The sequence below is a fragment of the Danio rerio genome, chromosome 16 (genome assembly GCF_052040795.2).
Source record: "Danio rerio strain M-AB ecotype USA chromosome 16, GRCz13ab, whole genome shotgun sequence".
NCBI lineage: Eukaryota > Metazoa > Chordata > Actinopteri > Cypriniformes > Danionidae > Danio > Danio rerio.
In genome coordinates, this window is record NC_141036.1 from 15,522,284 (window position 1) to 15,537,997 (window position 15,714).

General features: G+C 43.1%; 1 protein-coding gene across 14 annotated transcripts in view; it reads left to right on the forward strand.

Moving 5' to 3' along the window:
• col14a1a (collagen, type XIV, alpha 1a) overlaps window positions 1-15,714 on the forward strand; it is a 320,593-nt gene that overhangs the window by 143,772 nt on the left and 161,107 nt on the right. For all 14 annotated transcript variants that reach the window (XM_087286725.1, XM_087286726.1, XM_087286727.1 and 11 more), the window contains 2 exons: window positions 7,863-7,998; window positions 15,134-15,256. In XM_087286725.1, the coding sequence (XP_087142851.1) occupies window positions 7,863-7,998; window positions 15,134-15,256 (259 nt within the window). The remainder of the gene's footprint in view (window positions 1-7,862; window positions 7,999-15,133; window positions 15,257-15,714) is intronic.

Genomic DNA, 15,714 nt, shown 5'->3' on the forward strand with positions numbered 1-15,714 from the left:
GCTTCAGAGACTTTCTGATCGAGTCGATGAGGGTTCCTCCTGCTGTGACCAGCGATTCTGAGCGAACGAGAGCATTCTCCCGGTCCAGAGTGTGTACACGCAGTGGCAGACGGTCGAGCTGGGTTTCTCCCTTGCCTGGCGTTCTTTGGGTCCGGTCCTCCAGAGCGGTGCGTATAAAGTTGCAAACTTCACAGAAAGAGCAACACAGTCGTGCAGCACGTCCTTATCAGGACGGCGCTCCGACTGTGCGTTTCTGGATGCGGTGGTTTCCTGTCCTCGGATGATGGGCGCGGGCACTGCGTTACATGTCTGGGGGTCCAGCATGTTAATGCGCTGCTCGTGGGCAGTTCATGTCGTCATTGCGATGCCATGACTGTTGCGCAAGATCGCGGTTAGCCTTTGCAAAAGGGCGAACCACCCCAGTTGTCCCCTGCTCTGCAGCGGGCACTCGGGCAGATCTGAGGGTTTCAGCGAGAGATAATCCGTCGCCCACGGGCCCGCGGACCTCCCGCTCCTCTAAGCGCTCCATCCAAGCTTCGGGCGGGGGAAGCGATCCGTCTAACAGATGGTAGCCCTTACGCCCGATGACACCGGAGACCAGATGTCCACCGCGGCATCGGAGGGTGGGCTTTCATTGTCCGATGATGATCCAGACCCGCTCGCCCCCTTCGGGCTGGTGAGCGCTGTCACTATGGATCCTGAAACGGACATGTTAGCCGTGCTTTCCCGGGCTGCTTCGGCCGTGGGTTGGAGATGGTTTATCCCCCAGCTCCGCGGCCGGACCGACTAGAGGGGCGTTCCCTTCTTCCCGGAGGTGCACAGTAGGCTCACGCGGTCTTGTAAAGCACTTTTTTCTGCTCGTGCTGCGTGTTCCTCCACCCTAACCACTCTTGACGGTGAAACAGCCAGGGCGTATGTGGCGATTCCTCAGGTTGAGTGCGCGATGGCGGTAAATCCACGCGGCGCCTCTTCTTGGCGGGGTCCGCCTCGTCTCCCATCCAAAGCCTGTAAGTTATCTACCTCCCTCGGAGCTAGAGCTTACATAGCTGCGGGCCAGGCTGCTTCCGCCTTGCATGCGATAGCCACCTACCAGCGCTACCAAGCGCAGGCGCTGGCCGAGCTGCACGAGGGTGGGTCCAACCCAGGCTTACGAGCTTCGCACCGCCGCCGACTTAGCTCTTCGGACTACTGAGTCCGCTGCGTGTGCGTTGGGGAGGACGATGTCCACATTAGTGGTCCAGGAGCGCCACCCCTGGCTGATATGCGCAAAGTCGACAAAGTCCGCTTTCTTGACTTCCCCATATCCCCAGCCAGGTTCGGCGACACTGTCTGTGAATTCACCCAGGAATTCAAGGCGGTGAGAGAGCAGTTGGTGGGTGATGTCTTATCGGCGGTCCGTAGCCCGCTCCGCCCGCCGTGCCATTCATACCTGCTCCTCGCCGAAGGCGCCCGCCTACGAGAGCTGCTCCGCACCCGCACACGCCTCCGGCGAAGCGAGCGCGTCGGGCACCTCGGAAGCAGGCAGCCCCCCTGCCCAGAACGCCGCTAAGTCCGGCAACGGACCGCGAAGCGCCCCTGGGACAGGCCATCGGGAGAAGAGGGAACTTGCTCTTTCCCCGCTGGAGGGCGGGGCCCCATTTCCAACGGCACTTTTTACTGCCATGAAAACATTATGAAAGGACACTTTTCACTTCCCCAGATGTGACAGCCCGAAATCTGCCAGTCTGGGACGCTATGCTTTCTAGCTTGCAGATTCGGTGCGTTTCGCCAGTGGCTCACGAGCGCTGGGAGGACGGTCTCCTTTCTCCCACCCCTCGAGCCTCCCCTCCGGAGCTCGGGTTTGGAGTGAGAGCAAATATCTCACCTCCAGCTTTTCCGTGGGACCCGCGAGCTTCCCGGATCAGCACACCCACTCCGCGCTGCCCCACTGCTGGTACGTCAGCGTTTGTAGCGATGAGTCCATTAGCGAGAGCTCTGCCTGCCTGGTTAGCGCGGGCCAGCTCTTCGCGGTGGCTCATACGCACAATCAGACTCGGCTATGCGATTCAGTTCGCGAAACGGCCCCCCAAGTCACGGGTGTGTATTCACTAGGGTCAGCCCCCTGTCCGCCCCTGTCTTGCGAGAGGAGATTGCTGTCCTCCTGGCGAAGGATGCAATCGAGCCGCTCCCTCCAGCCGAGATGGAGAGCGGGTTTTACAGCCCACACTTCATCGTGCCCAAAAAGAGCGGTGGGTCACGGCCAATCCTAGATCTGCGCGTTTTGAACCGCTGCCTGCACAAGCTGCCGTTCAGAATGCTCACGCAGAAGCGCATCCTCCGGTGCGTTCGTCCTCTGGGTTGGTCTGCAGCATTAGACCTGATGGACGCGTATTTCCATGTCTCCACTCTTCCTCGCCACCGACAGTTTCTGCGGTTTGCGTTTGAAGGTCGAGCTTGGCAATACAAAGCCCTCCCCTTCGGGCTCTCTCTGTCTCCGCGGGTCCTCACCAAGCCCGCGGAGGGTGCCTCAGCGCCCCTTCGGCTCGCGGGCATCTGCATACTCGATTTCTTTACGACTGGCTGATTTTTGCCCTCTCTCGGAGCAGTTGATTATGCACAGAGACAAAGTGCTCTGGCACTTCCACCTGTGGGGGTTTCAGGTCAACCGAGAAAAGAGCAAACTCGCCCCCGTGCAGAGGATCTCTTCTCTCGGGCTGGAGCTGGACTCGGTCACCATGGCAGCGCGCCTCTCCGGAGAGCGCGCTCAGCTGATGCTGTACTGTCTGAGAGAGCTCGACAGTAAAACAGTGGTCCCACTGAAACTATTTCAGAGGCTCCTGGGGCATATGGCATCCGCAGCCGCTTCATGCCGCTCGGATTATTCTATATGAGACCACTTCAGCACTGGCTGATCACGATCGAGTCCCCAGACGCGCATGGCACGCGCGCGCACACCGAGTCTCTGTTACTGCGCTGTGTCGCCGCGCCCTCAGCCCTTGGAGCGACCCCTCGTTCCTACAGGCCTGGGTGTCTCTAGAACAGGCGTCCAGTCTTGTTGTCGTTTCAGCAGACGCTTCCAACACGGGCTGGGGGGCTGTGCGTTGCGGTTATGCGGCTGCGGACCTGTGGAAAGGTACCCAGTTGCATTGGCATATCGCCTGGAGCTGTTGGCAGTGTTCCTCGCTCTCCACCGTTTTTTTTCCGGTGCTGGAGCGGCAACACGTGCTGGTCAGGACGGACAGTACGGCGGCGGTGGCGTATATCAGCCGTATAGGGGGTATGCGCTCTCGCCGCATGTCTCAGCTCGCCCGCCGTCTGCTCCTCTGGAGTCATCCGCGGCTGAAATCGCTGCACGCCATTCATATTCAGGCAAGCTCAACCGTGCAGCCAATGCGCTCTCACGGCAGCCTTGCGTCCTGGAGAATGGAGACTCCACCCCGAGTCTGTTCAGCTGATATGGGCGCGATTCGGGGAAGCCCAGATCGATCTGTTGCTTTCCCCGAGATCGCTCATTGCCAGTTGTTCTTTCCCTGACCGAGTGCTCTCGGCACGGATGCACTGGCTTACAGCTGGCCTCGGGGCACGCGCAAATACGCGTTTCCCCCAGTGAGCCTGCTCGCGCAGTTACTGTGCAAGGTCAGGGAGGACGAGGAACAGGTTGCTGGTTGCGCCCCTCTGGCTCAACCGGACCTGGATGTCAGAGCTCTCCCTCGCGATAGCCCTCCCCTGGCAGTCCCTTCGAGAGAGCACCTACTCTCTCAGGGACAGGGCACCACCTGGCACCCTCGCCGATCTTTGAAGAGATTTTTAGACGCGAGGAAGACTTAGGTAACCTCCGATTGCGGTGGCTAATACCGTCACTCGGGCTAGAGCCCCCTCCCCGAGCGCGCCTATGCCCTGACGTGGAGTCTATTCACTGAATGGTGTGTCTCTCGCTGAGAAGACCCCCGTAATTTGCCAGATCAGCGTTGTGCTTTCTTTACGCCGAGAGAAGTTGGAGAGCAGGCTGTCGCCCTCCACACTCAAGGTTACGTGGCTGCCATCTCCGCTCTCATAACGCGGTGGCTGGCGGCACCGTGGGAACGCATAACCTCATCATCCGGTTCCTCAGGGGCGTTAAGCGAATTAATCCACCCCGCCCCCTCTCATGCCCTCTTAGGATCTCGCCCTCGCTACACAAGCCGCGTCAGATCCCTTCGATCCTCGACTCAGTATCTTTCTGTCCCTGAAGACAGCTCTGCTGGTCGCGTTGATATCGATTAGAGGGTCGGGGACCCGGAGGCATTTTTCGGTCAGTGACTCGTGCCTGTAATTGGGCTGGCTTCTCTCACGTCCTGAGACCCCGCCCGCGATATGTGCCCAAGGTTCCTACCACTCCGTTTTAATACGAGGTAGTGAGCCTGCAAGCGCTGCCCTCGGAGGAGGCAGACCCAGCCCTTCTTTATTGTCCAGTTCGCGTTTTGCGTATTATCCGGACCGCACTCAGAGTTTAGATCATCTGAGCAGCTCTTCGTCTGTTATAGCGGTCGGCAGCAGGGAAGTGCCGTACCGAAAAAAGTTCCCACTAGATTGTGGATGCCTTTCTTTCACTATCAGAGCCGAGATGAGCCACGTCCCCCGAGAGCGCGTGCGCACTCCACTCGGAGCTTCGCATCCTCTTGAGCGCGCGCACGCGGCGCCCCTCTAACAGACATCTGTAGAGCTGCGGGCTGGGTGACACCCAACACATTTGCAAGGTTTTACAATCTGCGAGTGGAGCCGGTTTCCTCAAGGGTATTAGGTAACCCTTGGTGATTGAGGAAACAATTCGGTAGGGTGTTGAAACACGCTTGCTGCGCCATTTTCCCTAACACGGAGATACGTGCGCCTTTTTATCTGTCAGTAAAGTTCCCCGTCAGGTGAGCCCTGCAGATTCCTCCGTGGCCCCCAGCACTGACTCAGCGGAGGAGTCACTTGCTGGCCCACTACGTTGTAGGTCTGCCCGCTGGTCAGCCCGCGTTTTGGGTAAAGGTGCCTGTTATGCGTGATCCCCACTAGGCGATCCCATATGCTTATTCCGCCACGGTTAAGTCCCCCCCCTGGGCGGACCCGTGTCTTCCCTCCCCGCTAACCACTCTTTTGCTATGCGTACTCCCCCTTTTTAGGGCTAGTCCATATGTAAATTCTGCCATCTATCCCCCCTTGGGTAACAGATGGCCTCCGCAGCGTCCTCCCTATCGGGATTGCACGCTTCCCAACGTACTGTCGTATTTTCCTAGAATTATCTAGATGCTCACGACTTCCCAAAAAATATATATAAATCCGTAAAACTTCTGTTGAAGTAGGATAAATTAGGGCCAGGGACACGTTGGAGGACCGCGCCCCCCATGATGTGGGTGCGTCACGCTTGCTTGACTATCTCCTCATCGGGGGTGTTGGTAAGGTGCAGTCATTATGGCGCTTTCAATGGGCTCCCAATGCGTGGATTTTACAATCAAATCCACTTATAGTGCTGAAGTTCCCCCCGAAGGGGAACGTTCGAGGTTACTAAAGTAACCCTTCGTTCCCCGAGGGGGGGAACGGAAGCACTATACTCCGTCGCCATAATGACTGTCCCTTAGCTGTTGAAAGTCTCTTCAGCTTAAAAAGGATAGCGTCTGCTGGCGCCAGGTGAGCTTATATACTCAGTTGATTGCTTATGCCGCTCACCTGCGCAGGCTTGCGCTGCCAATTCATTCTTAATTGGCCCGTTCAATACTCTTTCAGACGAGTAGCTTCTGAACCGAACCTCCCAATGCGTGGATTTTACAATCAAATCCACTTATAGTGCTTCCGTTCCCCCCCTCGGGGAACGAAGGGTTACTTTAGTAACCTCAAACGTTTCTGGAACACGTAGACTGGAGATTTCTAGAAGTGGTGGTTCAATGTCGGGAACACGCCGACATCTTTATCCTTGAGCGTAGAAATCTGTATCTTCTGGAACACGAAGAAATTGGAAATTTCTGGAGGTGGTGGTCTGATGTCGGGGACACGCCGACGTCTTTATCCTTGAGCGTAGAAATCTGTATCTTCTGGAACACGCAGAAATTGGAGATTTCTGGAGGTGGTGGTTCGATGTCGGGAACACGCCGATGCCTTTTCTTTGAAGGTAGAGTTCCTGGAAATCTGGGACATGCAGATTTTTGGAGGTGGTGGTCTTGATGCGATGGTTTCAGACGCCTTGGAAAAAGCACTGTGAATCCTATTACCAAATCCTTGCTGGAACACGCAGCAAAAGTTCTGATGTCTAGGACAGAACCCCGCAAACCACCATGAACCACACTTTGACCACTCTTCGACCACCTTTTAAGACACACACACACTCTTCTTAACAGACGCACTCTTCTGCAAAGACGTTTTCTTCTGCACACTCTTTAGGACCCACACTTAACAGCCTCTTTTGTTTAAGAGAATGTCTTTAATACTTTCTCTGGAAGGTGGGATTGAAGGATGTCACCTTTCAAATCCAGCATTGTGATTAGATGATCCTGTGAGTTGGTCACTGGGAGGTGTCATCCATAATGTGGCCTGCATTTGCATAGTCTTAGTCCACCAGTTAACTACTATAATATTTAAGAGTCTTAAATATTTTCCTATGCATAATTCACTTTCCAAACCACATCTAATTAACCCAAGGCATTTTTTGCAATATACAGAGTCTAAAGCAAGAGCAACTGGCTGCCAGTTGCTGCTCGCATCAAATTCAAAACTCTGATGTTTGCCTACAAAGTGACTTCTGGCCTAGCACCTTCTTATCTGCACTCACTTCTGCAGATCTATGTGCCCTCCAAAAACTTGCGTTCTGTGAATGAACGTCGCCTCGTGGTTCCATCCCAAAGAGGGAAAAAATCACTTTCGCGAACGCTCACGCTCAATCTGCCCAGTTGGTGGAATGAACTCCCTAACTGCATCAGAACAGCAGAGTCACTCGCTATTTTCAAGAAACGACTAAAAACTCAACTATTTAGTCTCCACTTCACTTCCTAATCTGCAATTGCCTCTTTGAATATCACACTAATTGTACAAAAAAAAAAAAAAAAAAAAAAAAAAAAAAACCTACTAACACTTCCCTTCTTAGACTTTACAGACCTGAAACTTGCCTTTAGTACTTATTCATTGTTGCTCTTAGTTGTGTAAATTGCTTCCTTGTCCTCATTTGTAAGTCGCTTTGGATAAAAGCGTCTGCTAAATGACTAAATGTAAATGTAAATGTAAACATCGCTATGTTATGTTGATCTTTACCCAAGCATTCATATATAAACCTTAATAAGCAAAGTTTCATACAGTGAAGTATTTCAAGCAGTGCATATTACATATATACATGATCATTTGAATATACAGGTATATGAAGTGAAATTTTCCATTTGTGTCTCTTTTGTGACATGCAAGTTTTACTGATCCATGTGTATCTCTGAGTTTGAGACGATGTCAAAAGTTGATTGGATCAAGAAGCAAGTTCTGGGCTCTTAACACCTTTGTCTTACAGATAAACAAAAGACAGACGGTCACTGTCTCAATTGCCACTTTCTGATGAGATTAAGAAAAGGGTCAGAGTTTAGTGTTAACTCTGCAGCATTTGTTTATATTGGAAATTAATTTCCACAAGTTAATTTCCACAAGTTCCTGCCTTTACCGCTGATCACTACAATTCTAAGCACAGCGATGTGATCGTACAATTCAGGGAACAGCCAGTGCTGATCACGTCAGTGTAATCATTTGCGTCAAAGGGTTAGAAGTGTTTAATTTTTGTTTTTCTTTCATTATTCAGTATTCACATACCACGTTATGCTGTTGAGGGTTGTTTAAAGCTAATCCTAAGTCATCCCGAGTTAACTACATTCATTGAATATTGTGCTCTTCTGCAGGTGTTAGTCTCTGGGAACAGAAGAAACGTGGTCCTGCAACCTCTCCTCTCAGACACAAAATACAAGATCACAGTGACCCCTGTTTATGCAGATGAGGAGTCTAGCCAGCTGTCCATGTCTTCATTCGGCACAACACGTGAGTTTATAAAGATTAAACACATTATCAAAGCAATTTAAGACAACACACTGCAGGCAAAAATGCACCAGTCAATTTTAGGATTTTGTTTGTTCATAGTGTTTATTTTTTAGTGAAATGAAACAAAAACATCCAAAATATACATTGAAGTGTTTATCTTGTTGCACTTTAAACATTTGTGTTTGTTGATTCATTTATAATTCATATTTTTAAAGGCTTTTTTTTAATTGGTCTTTTCCTCCTGCATTGAGCTCAAGTGTGCCGCAAGCCTGCGTTTGAGTGAGGGTCTCGGCCGTTAGATCGCCCCCTGGGGGCTGGCTGCAGTACAAGTCATAAAGCCCGCCTCCTCCGTGTTAATGAAGGAGACTTGAGCCCAAATAAAAAAAAAATATTACACTTGCAATAAAATGTCCCGAAAGATAGTTCTGGTCGATTAAGGCACTGGTTATTGTGCTGAAATAGGTGCAGATCTTCATTTTTTGTAAACAGTTTGCTTTTAGCAGTAATTTAATGCTGGGCGTGTCATCGTGATTGACAGCTGTGATTGACAGTTTCTCAAAGCGCGGCGTCTGAGCTTCGGCAGGAGACTGAAGTAGACTGAAATGTTATTATTCGATTTCTGTGTTATTTTACCATAACAAAATGAGTTCAGCAGTAAACTACAGTTTCTGACATACATGATCCTGGTGGAACACTGTTTATTCGCTAAGTTCAGGGCTTTTTTCGGGCTTTATTAGTTTGCTGATACTTGCCTAGCCACCCAGATAGCAAAACACAGTTCCGGCTAGATTCTCGCCTGCCGGAGACTTATCTCTTAGAGCTCAGACTGACTAATGTTACCTCTGCTGGACCTACTCCGGATGCCTGGACTCACTACCCAATTCCAGCCCGAGTCAATCGAGCCAGATGCGGCGGCCGAGCGAGCAGGCGCTGCCGCTTGCGAGCCGGAATCAGCCCGTGACGCCGCGAGTAAGTTATGCGCTGCGGCCTGGAGCTGGCGCGATTGAATATATAAAACCCTCATATTTGTTAACGTTATTACATCCATTTGTGTTGATATGACAGCAAACGCATGCTGAGAAGTTCGGGGGCCGTAGTTGATTTTACATAAAGCGTTTGATTGGAAGCTCGACTCTGCTCATTTTCGCGGCTCCTCCTCTGGCTCCATCAGACAATCCTTCTGCGCATGTCAAGGCTCCAATTTCAGCAGTCTTTTGCGACAGTTTGTGCCCGTCAAGCAGGCGTTTTGCCCTCAAGGCGTTCAATGGGAAAAAGAGCTGTCGCGTCGTCCATATTTTTTACAGTCATTGATTGACTATACATCTCAACAATATAAACTAGTAGCAAATGTCAAGAACTTACAAAAGTTTAATGTGAGAACTTTTCATTTTTTATATTTGTATTCGTAAAGCAATTTTTTTGCATTTGAAGTTTTTTTTTTTTTTTTTAACCGAGGGATTTGATCATACTTATTTTTTACATTAAATTAATTTAATTCACTAATTTATTTAATTTTTATTGTTTAATTAATTAATTCATTCATTCATTCATTTATTTTTATTATATATTATTATTATTTAATATTTTTATTTTATTTTATTTTAATTAACTTTTATTTTATTTATATTAATTTAATTTAATATTTATTGATTGATTTGTTTGTTTGTTTATTTATTTATTTTAAATTCATTTATTTATTTAAAAAAGTTATTCATTTATTTATTTATTATTTATTTATTTTATTCATTTATTTATTTTTACTATTTATTTTTTTACTATTTATTTTTATTTTATTTATTGTTTTATTTTTTTATTTATTATATTTGAGTTTTTATTTGATGAATATGTTTGTTTATTAATACACCCAGTGTTTTATTTTATTGCAAATAATTTGTTTTATTTAATTTAATTACATTTTCATTTATTAATTAGTTTAATCATTTATTAATTCATTTATTTTTACTATTTATTTTATTCACTATTTTTTTATTTCTTTTTCATTGTTTAATTTGTTGATTTATTTAATTTTACTTTTTATTGATTAATTTGTTTGTTTATTTATTTATTCATTTATTTATTTAATTTATTCATTTTTTTTCTATTCGACTTAGTCCCTTAATTAATCTAGGGTCGCCACAGCGGAATAAACCGCCAACTTATCCAACACGGTTTAACGCAGTGGATGGCCTTCCAGCCGCAACCTATCTCTGGAAAACATCCACACACACTCATTCACACGCACTCATATACTATGGACAATTTAGCCTACCTAATTCACCTATAGTGCATGTCTTTAGACTGTGGGGGAAACCGGTGCACCCGGAGGAAACCCACGCGAACGCTGGAAGAACATGCAAACTCCACACAAAACGCCAACTGACCCACTTATTCATTTATTTTTGCAATTTATTTTATTTACTATTTATTTAGTTTTATTTTATTTTTTATTGTTTAACTTGTTTATTTGTTTAATTTTATGTTTATTGATTAATTTGTTTGTTTATTTATAGATTTATTCAGTTATTTTTACTATTTTATTTAATTTTATTTTATTTTATTAATTGATGAAAGAGATACCCCAAATCCCCTTTTGTAAAAAAAAGTTGTATCTAAACTGTCTAAAAAGTTTTAACCCTGACTTTGTTCCGATATTTTGCTCTACAATGTTTGTTAATTAGTACACATAGTACATATTTGATAATAAAAGCCAAATGTGCATATCTAAAAATAAAATAAGCATCTAGTACAAACAAAGTTTACATTACATTTATTTGTAATATAATCAATCAACTGGGGAAGTGTGCTGATAACTTTTCACCTGCAATGTGTTGCCTTAAACAGACAGTTATGCTAATTACATACCACTGTGGCATAATTACACAGTATTGATTTTGAGTTGGGCTTCAGCTCCATTTGCTTTGCTTGAGGTCACATGAAATTAACACTTCATTAGCACAAAAATAATTGCAAATATTAAAGAAGTCAACAAATCAAACGTGCTAAATGTTTAACATGTTCTTATGCAGCATTCGAGATATTTAGCCTCCAGTTCACGCAGAATGACCTTGGTTGAATTCCCAGGCTGGATTAATGAATATTTAATAGTGTTTTTTTTTAATCAAGTTAAAAAATGCAACCCTTTGCCAGTCAATGTGTTAACAGGAGCGTGATCTCATTTACTTCTATGATATTTAGTGATTTCACTGAGATAATTCATTTAACCTCAAGCCAGTTACCAACGTGTCATTTATAAGACAGGTTCTGAGACTTCTGAGTTTATGTTAAGGTTACAGTTAAGAAACTGTAAAAAATCATGCATTTATATATTTATTTTTAGGCATACTGGTTATAGTTTCTTACATATTTATAGTTGGAACTTTGCTCATAAAAGTTGTTCATTACTTGATACAGGCATCATAAAAACGACTACAGTCATGATAGTCAAAATGATAGTGATCAGTCATGATAATGACAATGTTTTTTTTTTATCTGTGTGTGTGGGAGAAATTCTTGAAATTATACTTTTTGACTCTTAAACATGTTATAGGCTTTTTATGAATTACATAACATTATACATTTTTATTATACTCAATTTTTATCAAGCACACAACATTGATTTGGATGTTCAGTAAGTTATGTCAAAATACATAAACAATAAAAACCATCTTCTCTAAAGTTTGGTTCTATAAATAACAGTGCTTATTAATTTATCTGCTATAATCACTAGCTAGAATGCACATAAGCTCCTAAACGGCACTCCATCCATTTACTCTCCCAGACATCTGGACTACATTTCCCATAACCAAGTGCACTGATTACCATTTCATCTGTTTCACATTACCCAGACTATTTACATAGAACAAACACAATAGTGATGAGGTAAACAAGGCTTTTTAAAACTTCAAAACAATTTCAACTTTAGAACAACTTTCCTACTTAGACTATTATATCTTGTTTCTAGTCCAAATATATAAAAACATTTAAATCAACAAGCATTTTCTAGACAAGCAAGAAATGTCATCGTCATTCATTTAGATTATATGGTGTCACATAAAGAGGAGAACTATTGCATTTTCAAACATTTTGAAACAGTTATGATGTAACAGTCTATTTACTGAATTCTAGTGACCTTTCTAATAGTTTTTGCTCCGAACTACTGATTCAAAACAAAAGATTCATAAAAGTTTTGAAGCTTTTGAAGCAGTGCTTTGAAAGCAGCAGTCAACACACAGAGTACACTGTAAAGTCTTATATTTGTTGTAGTTTACATTTTCTGAGATTGTTTGCTGCCTGTTCTGACCTTTACTTGACTATTAGATCACTCTTGTGGATTACCCTGGACAGTGTTTGTTTGCTGGGGCTTTGACCCTGCCTGTTTTGACTATCCTTTTAATTAATGAAACTTTGTTTGGATCCTCATATCCATTGTCACTGTGCTGTGAAATACAGTAACAGAACAAATTATTTTTATTATTATTATTATTATTATTATCATTATTATTAGATCTGAGCACAGTGCTGAAAATAGAGTTTTATACATGGCAGATTCAAGGGGTTTAAAGACCCTAGACCTCATTGTTTCCGCTACATTCATCCCTCCATGGCGGGGTGCCACACCAAAATTCATACCACCACGGCTACATTGCAGCATCTCATTCAAAACATTCAGTCATTTTTTTTTAATGGCAGGTTATAATCGCACCAAATCGCTTTCAGTTAAGATGAACAGTTTCCAAAATTATACTTTTAGATAAAGGTCTGTGGCTCTGCATAAAATGACTTTATCTTGCTGGAGTTTATAGCCATTTCACTTTACTTCAAGATGCATTAATAATGCTTTGTAGGTCTATTGGAGACATTGATAAATATTCCCAGCAAATCTAATAAACGTTGGAGACATACTCGTCACATAAATGCACTAAATTGCACTTCAGCAGCTTTTATTTGAGCGCATACAAGAAAATGCACTTGAGCAGCTTATATTTAAGGCCGTGCAAAAAGTTTTGTGAAGAAACAGAGGAAATTGGCGTGCAAGCAAAGACATTCGTATGCTCAAATTACATGAATGCGATCACGAATTGTAACACTGCGCTCACAACATTTGTCATTGAAATAACGCCATAGGTAGTTGGTAGATCTGTGTAAAAAAAAAGGCCTGCCGCTACAGCTGGAAAATATCTCAGAAGAAACACTGGACCTTAAGCATACATTCATTTAATACCTAAACTGGCAGCAAAAACGTGATTGTTGTGATTGTCAACATTACACAACATATATATATATATATATATATATATATATATATATATATATATATATATATAAGCTATATATGAAGAGTTTAGATGCAAAAACCGCCTGATTAAAAAAAATAATAATAAATAAATTTATCAGGCTCCTGTGCATATGTTCAGTAATATCACTTTTAGGGCAAAGAATAAGTCCTTTTCAATGTCAAGTGAAATATCTCAACATAAACAAAGGAGGCTCAGAAAAATGTTCATTTTCGATGGAAAACTCTTAATATTCAAATACAGTGGCTGTATCTAACATTAACTTTCAATGAAAAGTAAAAAGTTGTTTAGGATGCCTAAAGCTTAAGCTAAATTCAACTTGGTTTGCCAACTTCTGAGTTCAGCTTGGATTGAGAACAAGAATTACTCCTGCAGAGAATAATTATTCATATGGCAGCAAAACAAAAAGCATATTTCAGTCAAACCACACTAGAGTTCATTAATAGCTTTTTTTTAAGTCTCAGTCCACTGGTTTGGTGCACACCAGGGTTTTGATACTAGCATTTACACTATTCTCCTCTAACAGAGCAATGATACAAGAGTTCATTTAAACCAAAGCAAACCTTGCCAACTGTAAAAACACTCTTAATTTTAGAGGGATTTCTGCCACCTCCCCACCCTCTTTATTTGGAAATCTGCATTGTGCACTGAAAAAAAAATTATAAAAAATTGGATTTACTACATTTTTAAGGTAAGTGGCTGCAAACAATTTACTGTACATGGGTTACATTTAATCAAACTAAGTTGAAGATTACTAAATTTAATTTGTTTGTTTAAATTCATCCCATATAAATTATTTGCAACAACTTACAGTATGTTAAAAAATGTAGTGAATCCAATCAAAAAAAATGTATGTACTATTGTCCAATGCTACCTAATTTCCTGTTTGTCTTGGAAACCATGCATCTGACAATACTTTATATTAAATATAGCACTTAAACATTAAAAATATGTTCTTACAGCACAGGGATGCAGTTTATCATCATTGCATTTTGGAGTCATCATCAGTCTTGCAGTCTTTAGCTAAATGAATAATATTGATTTTACGCATTAATAAGCATAATAAACTATATCCGTTCCAGCTCTGGTGTTCTCACACTAATGAACTGATCAAACAGATCAGCCCACTTTCGTCTGATGGGATTGATTATCTTCAGCTTCCTCTCAGTGATCACCTTCAAATCACAGCCCATTGTCTGATTAGAGATGCTAATGTCACCTCATGCTGAACTCTAGATCAGAGCCTGATAGTTGCCTTGAAAAACCTTTGGCCTTCTTTCTGATTGAGTTTGGGGTTGAATTAATTATGAGCAGGGTGATATCCACCGTTCAGGAGTAATTAAGTGAAAAATATAGACTATTATTAGAGAATGTTATTTTCAATGTAATGTAATGTGTATTAAAAATATAATTCTTCTAAGCTGTTGAATCATCAACAAACATTGAAGTAACAGTTGCTGAAAATGTAGCTTTACAGTCGCAGGAATAACTGCATTTTTTTTTTTTTTTACTGACATTACTTTAATATTCTAATAATATTTAAATTTTTACTATTAATTACACTACTTTTGATCAAATTAGTGCAATCTTGGTGAGTCTTTCAAATAATTACTGGTGGACTTTTTAAATATTTAAATAGTTCAATATAATAATTTACCTTTCAGTCATTTTTATTTTATTTTATTTTACAACTTTAAAGGTGTCAATGTTACAGTAAATATTTTTTTTTATGATTCCACTTGCAAGTGCTAAATTATTTTGAGATTTGGGTGACCAGTAATTGGCAAGAAATGACCTTATTGCTAATGCTAATAATGGTTTTCTCTTTTCTGATTGGTTAGTGCCACTTTCTGGCCCCAGCAACCTCAGGGTGTCTGATGAATGGTACAATCGCTTCCGCATCAGCTGGGACAGTCCTCAATTCCCCACCATGGGTTACAGAGTCATCTATCAGCCCATCTCTGGTATGTACACTCACACACACAGAGAGACACACAAGTACACATTTTAAAAGGCTCCTTGTTTATTAGTACATTTATTATTATTTTTTTTATTATAGTTGGTGTGCAGTGTTATACTTGGCATAAGCTATATATGAAATTAAACTGTTCAAAGCTCAATGGAGAGGGAGATACTATCATTTTACAGAAGTCACTTTTAAAGTCCTATAACAAGTCGGCTGCAATAGCCTAGAGGTTATGTGTGCCTATATAAAACACTGAGCTGTTCATGGTGACCTGTCTGTAATCTTAATTGTTCCATCCTAATATATACATCAAACATCAAACAGCTTTTGGGGAGTACATGAGCTTTTTCTTGGTTTTGTATAAACCCTGGCCCCAGGCAACATGTACTTGATGGGTAGCTAAACAGAATACTCTGTGCTTACTGTTCAATCAGAGTGAAATGTGTATGTATTTTT